This window comes from Seriola dumerili, unplaced genomic scaffold (genome assembly GCF_002260705.1).
Source record: "Seriola dumerili isolate Sdu_G_001 unplaced genomic scaffold, Sdu_1.0 BDQW01000017.1, whole genome shotgun sequence".
Classification (NCBI taxonomy): domain Eukaryota; kingdom Metazoa; phylum Chordata; class Actinopteri; order Carangiformes; family Carangidae; genus Seriola; species Seriola dumerili.
This window is the reverse complement of record NW_019174272.1, coordinates 1,361,501-1,369,127: the sequence shown is the minus strand read 5'-3', so window position 1 is coordinate 1,369,127 and position 7,627 is coordinate 1,361,501. Positions and strand designations below refer to the sequence as shown.

General features: G+C 39.7%; 1 protein-coding gene across 1 annotated transcript; it reads right to left on the bottom strand.

Moving 5' to 3' along the window:
* Positions 1 to 5,500, bottom strand: cdk7 (cyclin dependent kinase 7). The gene is made up of 12 exons (XM_022756013.1): positions 5,411 to 5,500; positions 5,143 to 5,202; positions 5,024 to 5,057; positions 4,858 to 4,925; positions 4,684 to 4,752; positions 3,172 to 3,282; positions 2,573 to 2,691; positions 2,091 to 2,190; positions 1,904 to 1,990; positions 1,647 to 1,796; positions 1,202 to 1,340; positions 1 to 441 (listed from the first exon to the last, which is right to left on the bottom strand). The coding sequence occupies exons 1-12, from the start codon at positions 5,474 to 5,476 to the stop codon at positions 413 to 415; spliced, it is 1,032 nt and encodes a 343-aa protein (XP_022611734.1). The 5' UTR covers positions 5,477 to 5,500; the 3' UTR covers positions 1 to 412.
* Positions 5,501 to 7,627: the final 2,127 nt, after the last annotated feature.

The following is a 7,627-nucleotide window of genomic DNA, read 5'->3' as shown; positions in this document are numbered from 1 at the left end:
TATTGGTCTTACATACAAAAAATAAAAAAAAAAACATCTACATGAAATAAATCAGACTTGCTTGTTTGGTTGTTCTCTTTTTAAGTCACATAAATTAGACACCTTCCAACAGGCTCCCAGAGTTTAGGCATCAGTGAAGAACAACCAGAGCCAGCACTATTGACCGCAGACAGTCTCTGTTGAACATCAGTTGCTGGACTGCTGGGCACAGCAGCACCTGGATACTTAGAGCTATCCTTATGCCCAATTCCCAACTCATGTAACAGCTATAACTTCTAAAATGTCCTAGAGGCGACCACATCGTGCTGGGTTTGGACTTCTTTTTTTCATTCCAGTGGACAATCCTGAGCAATGTGGGAAGCTGAACCACGCAGTGGTGTGAAGAAGGCGACGATCTGATTTAACCATCTGGTCAGAAAATGAGCTTCTTCTTCATCACAGCTGTAAATAACACAAAGATCGTTGTCACAAACATTATAAAAAAGCACCTAAAATGGTTACATTCACTTTACATGTAAATCTATGATACAAAATAAGATATATACCTGCACTACGTGTACAAGTAAAACAAGCCTATAATGAGCAATCTGCTAACCACGGAAGTTTCCATCTACTGTAAGTATTTGGAGATTCTCTCTGTAATATACTGTAGCACAGAGCATAGCGTATAGTCAGCCCAGATATTTTCCAAACCACATGAGGAGCTGGAAAAGCTTTGAACCTCCCAGTAACACCAAGGTCCTCCTTTAGTAAAACATACCCTCCCACAGCCCTCTAAACTATATGTGTGTGTGTTCTACTTCAGTGTATTCTGAATTTTTAACTGCAGTTAAATGTGCAGCCAACACCCTTTGAATTGGTAGGTTCAGTGGAGTGGTATTCTAAATTTAAGACCTTAGTGTACATAACCATGCAAACACAGGAACAGTTTACTATGCAAAAATTCCCGATATTCAATATGTAACTTTGGTCTGCGCGGGATGTTATACATTTTCTAGCTCTTTCAAAATAAGCCTCAAATATTTGTTGCAGACACTTCCCCTTATCCTGCTCAAACTGCTCCAACTGTTTTATTATAATAATACTGATTATTTGACTTCAGGCAAACCAAGGTCAGGGAAGCACTTTGTAGATTTTGGTATATATAGCAAATACAGTCAGTGGCGTATGGATATAAATATAGTGCTTATGTGTTCTTTACTTGTCTCCAAGCCTTCTATTTTCCTCTTGAGCCCGACTGTTTCCTTCTCCCTCAGAGCCTCAGCTGAAAAGTTGGGTCGGGGGAGCTGGGGGCCTGGAGTGGGACCAGGCCGATTACTGAAGTACCTTATCTTCAGAGCCTGGAAAAGAAGAGACAAAAGTGTAAATATGTCATCAATTGCAGAGGGGCAATCACACCTTACTCAGCAATATCTACAACTATACTGCAAGTAAGTATATGAGCCCACTTTCCCCATTCACCTGAACAGGAAAGTGGGCTTGTCTAATGTCAATCTTTTTAATCTTAGAATATGGACAGAATATGAAGTCTGATGTTTTTAAAAATACAAAAAGCTGCAGGAAACAACTATATTGCTTGCTATATATAATTTGCTAAATATATTGATTTAGCAAATTATTTTTTAATCATCTGCTGTGCTTTTTACCTGTGTAGCTGTGGTCCTTGTTGAGGGGTTAAAGGTGAAGAGGCCCTGTAGGAGCTCTAGTAAGTCATCTCCAGCTGCACTAAATATATGTTCCAGAGGTGTGCCAGGAAAGATTTTGAAGGACACGTAGTCTGGTAGACTACTCACTCCCTGCGGAGACATTTGACAAAAAAAAAAAAAATGTATACAAGGATTTTCACCATCTGACCAAAGCAAATACAATCCCAGACATAACTGGGGAAAAACCAGATACCAACAGGCCATGTCTCTTCTGTGGGCGTCCCAAGAGCCTCAAAGATCTTTGTCAGCTGGTCAAGATCCGAGTCCCCAGCAAGGAATGGTATCTACAGTAAAAGGAGACACACAGAGACATTAGGATGGATATAAAAAGAACAGTATCCCTTGTTACTGTATGAATATTTTTTTGAAGTGAGGTTTGTTTACCCGAAGGAGTAACTCTGCCAGGATGCATCCCACTGCCCACATGTCAACACCCACACCGTACATCCTAGCACCAAACAGGAGCTCAGGGGAGCGGTACCACCTAGGAAAGGGGTTAATGGACAGAGAGACAGACAGTTAAATTTTACAGCTCTCAGTCAGCCAGTGAAACCATAAAGGACCTCTTCTCTGGGAAGAAGATAAATTCTGTTAAACTGGATTGAAGCCTCCAACAACGTCGCTTTTCTGATTTGCTGCTATCCAGTGGTCTAGTAGTCAATTTTGTATAATGCATGCTGTCACATGTCTTAACCAGGCACAAAGTTATCTCCTCACAAGATAAATTTAACTTAATAAAACAAACCACATGATATATTTATCTAAATGGATTTAGATTTCCAATGAGTGTAAGGAAAACACATGAGAAAGAACAGAAGAGCATAAAGTTCTGTGTCAGTACCATGAGATGAAGACACAGCACAGACCTGGTAACAACTTGATGTGTGTAGACTCTGTTGGGGCTGCCAAATGCTTTGGCCAAACCAAAATCAGCCAACTTCAACACTCCGTTCCCGTCCAACAGCAGATTATTGGGCTTCAGATCCTGGACATGCAAGGTAGCAAAATATGCCTTAATGACTGTGTGTGTGTGCATTACCGTTCAAGTTTAGTTAAGCAGAGACTAGAGACAGGTATACTATTGTAACAGTGCAAAGGTGGAAACTTTCCAAAGAAGGATGAGCAGCTCAGATAATAACGCAACAGTGATGACAGTATTTCAAAATTAGACCAGTCAGACAATCCTGCGTCTAACTGTTGACTAATCAGTAATATTGCATCCCTCTAGCAGGAGCATGGAGTGAGAGAGTTAAAAACATGTTGGAGAAGAGATTCTTGTTCTTGCATCCTTTGCAGATTTGTACTTTGTACTCACTGTTATTTGAAGCATAAAAATTGTTTGATTCAGTATTAAATTTCCTGTGCCTTTGGTTTGGTTCCTACGAACCAAGAAATGAATGTTTGATAAAATCTATTAAAGAAAAACCACACCGTGTGTATGTGTGTGAAGTATAAGTGCTCTTACCCTGTGTAGGACCCAGTGTTGGTGCATATACTCTAATCCCTGTAGAGTCATGAGGATGTAGGCTTTGATGTTGGCTGGAGTCAGGACTAGGCTGGTGTCTTTGATGATCACCTTAGAAAACAAAACAAAGCCGTATATATACCATCTTCATCTTCAACCAATAATCTTCATCCATTACTTCATGTTTTTACATAGCTGTAGGCCACGCATTCAAAATGAAATTACGCTTCTTAGAGCAGATAAGAGAATTCAAGACAACTGGGATACATCCGTGTGAAGAAGTGGACACAGCTTGAGCCAAGCTAGACTTCACAGTTCAGATTCAACCTCTCACCCAGAACCTCCATTGTTCAACCAGCTCTAAAAACACCGGCTTGAATATCCTTCTACATAATGTTACTGGCAATAAAAACATCCAACATCTGTAGCTGATAAGCTCATGCAGCCAAATCTAAACATGTGGCCTAAAAATAGGCTTTCAGCACCGGTAATAAGATGAGCATCATATTTCATCCTCATGTCTGTCCTGTTTGTCTGCTGCCTGTAAGTGGCTAATGTCATCAATTCACTGTGAGAGCCAAGAGCAGAGTGATATTGATTTTTTTTTTTTTTTTAAAAGCGTGGTTATCTTGTTTTGCATCATTCTATTCAAGTCCGATGTATTGGTGGTGGACGCCCATCTGGAGCCTTGTAGGATAAAACAAACCGGAGGAGGAGGTGGGCCAAACTATAAAAGCCGTAGTGACCTTGTGGAACCACTTAATGGTCTGATGAGAGCACTCACACTGCTGTCTTCATCATCTTGCTCGTACTTCCTTGGCTAATACTGTATACTCTCATCTGACAATCACATTTTCTTTTTCCATCTTTCGACCTGCTATTCACAGTTTTGGAAGCTGAACATACCAGCAAATAAATCAATATCACAGTTGCCACACACAACTAAAATGAAACCCAACTTTTAACTGCACTCCCTTTGATCTCTGTTAATGGGGAAGCAATAAAGACTAAATTTCCATCTGGTGGCCCACTAGTGAAATGCAACTTCTTTTACTTTGACTTTGAGCACCAAGAATGAAAGAGTAAAACTTCATATGGCTACTGACAAACATCTGTACATTATGATATGATCTAATGCAAGAGGTGATGGTTTGATCTGCTACATATAATGTACCAATGAAAAGCATTATATGCTATGTATATGATATTAGACAAATAAGTAGAGGTTTACTTTCTAAGTGTAGCATTTGCTCATATTTTTCTAAAAAGGACATTAATTATTCAATTTTCAGGAAACTAGTTACAGAGTTAATGATGTTCAGGGTATTTAAAATTTCGGGAAATGACATATTAAATTCTGTCAAGATAAATCAATAAAGAAATGTGGACAAATCAAAAACCTTTATAATGTGGTTGAATTAAACCCAGGATTCTCAATGGGCTCCTGCAAGGGACTGCAGTCTTATTACTCACAGAGACAAAGAGATTTTTCAGGAGTGGGAGCTCTCTCACCTCTAGATCCGTTTCCATGAAGTCAAACACCAAACTGATGTTAGATTTGTGTCCAAAAGCATCCAGCAGCTATAACACATACCACATTACATATTAATGCGCTGTTCAGATTAGATGAACACTTACAATATAGAAAGATAATCCTACATGCTGACATACTGAATGTTTACCCACCCCAATGATATTTGGATGATGCAGCTCCTGCAGCAGTTTGATCTCTCGCAGAGCAGTCCTATTTATACCTGTTCATACAACAAGAAACTCGACTTAACAGTAACAGGTGGATAACACTGTGTGGTATCAAACATTTAATGTGCGCTATCAGGCAGTCAGCACTCACCATCTTTAGCCTCGGTTCTGTGGCCGACCTTAATCTGCCAGAAAACAGACAAACCAACAGTTATTTAACATCAGCATAGCATACAAAAGCTAACAGAAAATTAAGCTAATTTCCTTTACCTTTTTAATGGCAACTATGGTGTCAGTCGTCTTGTCTCTGGCTTTGTACACTGTGGCAAACTGGAGAGGGGAAACAGAGAGCAATGAATACAGAAACAAAGAGTCACTGCTGCTGTGAACAGCATGCACCAGCAGGGCTTTGTTGACATTAACAACCAGCAAACGCTTGCTAGCTTGCCCTCATGGTGTCTACACATCTAGCCACGGCGTGCTAGAGAGGAACGTGGACAGAAGTAAAGACTTTAGTTTAGTTTATTTCTCTGCCTACCTGACCCTCTCCGAGAAAATCCAGTTTCTCGTATCGTTTGGCTCTGGATTTTACATCGAGCGCCATGGCAGCTAACTGTCATTTCACCGGGACACACTTCCTGCCTTGTTAAAGGTCCTCAAGGACTTTTTCCGGGTTAAAGGAGGTTTTAAATTGACCAACAGCGCCATCTACCGGTTTGATGAGGAACACAGCTTGCAGAGGAGGTTTAGCTCAAATAAACAACCTAACATGAATATTTTATTTTATTTTGGGCCACAATTATTAGATGTTTTTTAGGTGCCTGTTTTTTTAATACATACACTTTAACAGTATACTACTACTTCTGCTGCAATAATAATAACCACTATAATAATAATAATAATAACAACATTATCAAATATCTGACATATTACATTACACATGAAATAATCTCAACACAAAGCTGATTTGTAATCAGATTATTATCAAATAGATCATTTAATGTGGCATGTTCTCTCTTACATGTGTTTTCATACTGCTATATCTATAGTTTTGTTTCATATAAAATAATATAATAATTAAATATATTTATTTTATTTTTATTAATATTTTTTATACATCACTTTGGATGATTTCTTTATCAATGAAAGCAACACAAATTCCTGCAAATTCCTGTAACATCTCACAGTCATGGTGCAATATGCAATACTGTTATCGTCTGACAGCGTGCCTTTTTTTATTTTATTTTCTTTCTTTCTTTCTTTCTTTCTTTTTTTTTTTTTTTGCAGTTAGCAGTTTGACATTGGTCTCCTGAGAGTCTCTTCTGTCAGTTAGGAAGGTTTTGTGATCTATGCACCACTGAGCACATCTCTACATCCCATCTCCATACACAGTAGATACCCTCACATCCCACAGGATTAGGCATGGCTCCTCTCTTTTGACCCTCCCTGTCTCCTCCACACACACACACACACACACACACACACACACACACACACACACACACACACACACACACACACAAATACACTGAGTTTCATTTTCATGTTAAGTTTGACAAGAGAAGTGTGAAGGATCAGCAGGCCTAATACATCCCTCATTCTTCCCTCAGATGCATGCACATTCATATCCTGACAGCTCACAGATGTGACTGACAGGACCGTATGTGACCATGCAACCATGCAGAGTAGAGAAGAGAAGAGAAAGAGAAAGAGAAGAGAAGAAGAAGGAGAAGAGAAGAGAAGAGAAGAGAAAAGAAAAGAAAAGAAAAGAAAAGAAAAGAAAAGAAAAGAAAGGAAAAGAAAAAAAAGAAAAGAAAAGAAAAGAAGAGACTCTGACCCAACTCTTTACTGGCCTTGTATCATAAACCTTTAGGGGCACATAGGCGGGCTTTAATGTGGTACATAACTGTCCAGTGGCAGACATAACTCAGACCCACTTACATCACTCGCTCTAAAACAAATGTGACATATTGATGTCCCCCTCTAATTCTGATATGATTTGAGGGCATTCTTGTGCTCATTCCCTTCAGTCTCTCTGTGAGGCTGCAGGGGAGGAGAGCTGCAGCTGAGTTATAAGTGACTCGGTGGCGTTTATACAGTTTGTCATAGTAAATCTCATGATAGCATGTGTAACATTATGCACACTAACTCACTTTAGTTATTTGTCACATTAGCAGATGGTGATGCTGTTGAGCTGGTGTGAGTGTGTGTGTGTGTGTGTGTGTATGTGTGTGTGTGTGTGTGTGTGTGTGTGTGTGTGTGTGTGTGTGTGTTAATGTGTGTCTGTACCTCTGTGTGTGACGGGCAGGAGGAGAGTGAAACCACAAGGCTGTTTATCAAACTCATAGGAAGTGGGTGTTGTTGAGCGAGGACGTGTCGCACCACCACATCCTGCTGCTGGGAAGCAGGCTCAGATGGGACAGTGTTCACACGATGTACAGTAAACAACAAATGCAGACCAGGTGTCTTTTGTCATATGCATGTGCTTGTGTGCGTTTGTTATGTGGCCACTTCATTCTTCCTGCAACAGACTTTACACTGATTGCACAGCTATATTTGAAAGAGATTTAAAAGGAGTGCATTTAGGTGACCATCAGATTGGTTTTATGCCACCACTACCACCTACAAACCATGTATGCCATGTCAAAATGCAGAATACAAGATCTAACAGCCGGCTGAAAGTGTAAAAAGAAATTAAGAGGAAAGACCATTTCTGAGAGGAAATAACAGTCAAAAGCTTCAGCTTGCCTAATGC

Excerpts from the sequence above, each read along its gene's own strand:
- cdk7 (XM_022756013.1), bottom strand. The coding sequence starts at position 5,476 with ATGGCGCTCGATGTAAAATCCAGAGCCAAACGATACGAGAAACTGGAT. Across the intron at positions 5,203-5,410 it reads ATTTTCTCGGAGAGGGTCAG|TTTGCCACAGTGTACAAAGC; the intron begins GTAGGCAGAGAA and ends TCCCCTCTCCAG. Across the intron at positions 5,058-5,142 it reads CCATAGTTGCCATTAAAAAG|ATTAAGGTCGGCCACAGAAC; the intron begins GTAAAGGAAATT and ends GTTTTCTGGCAG.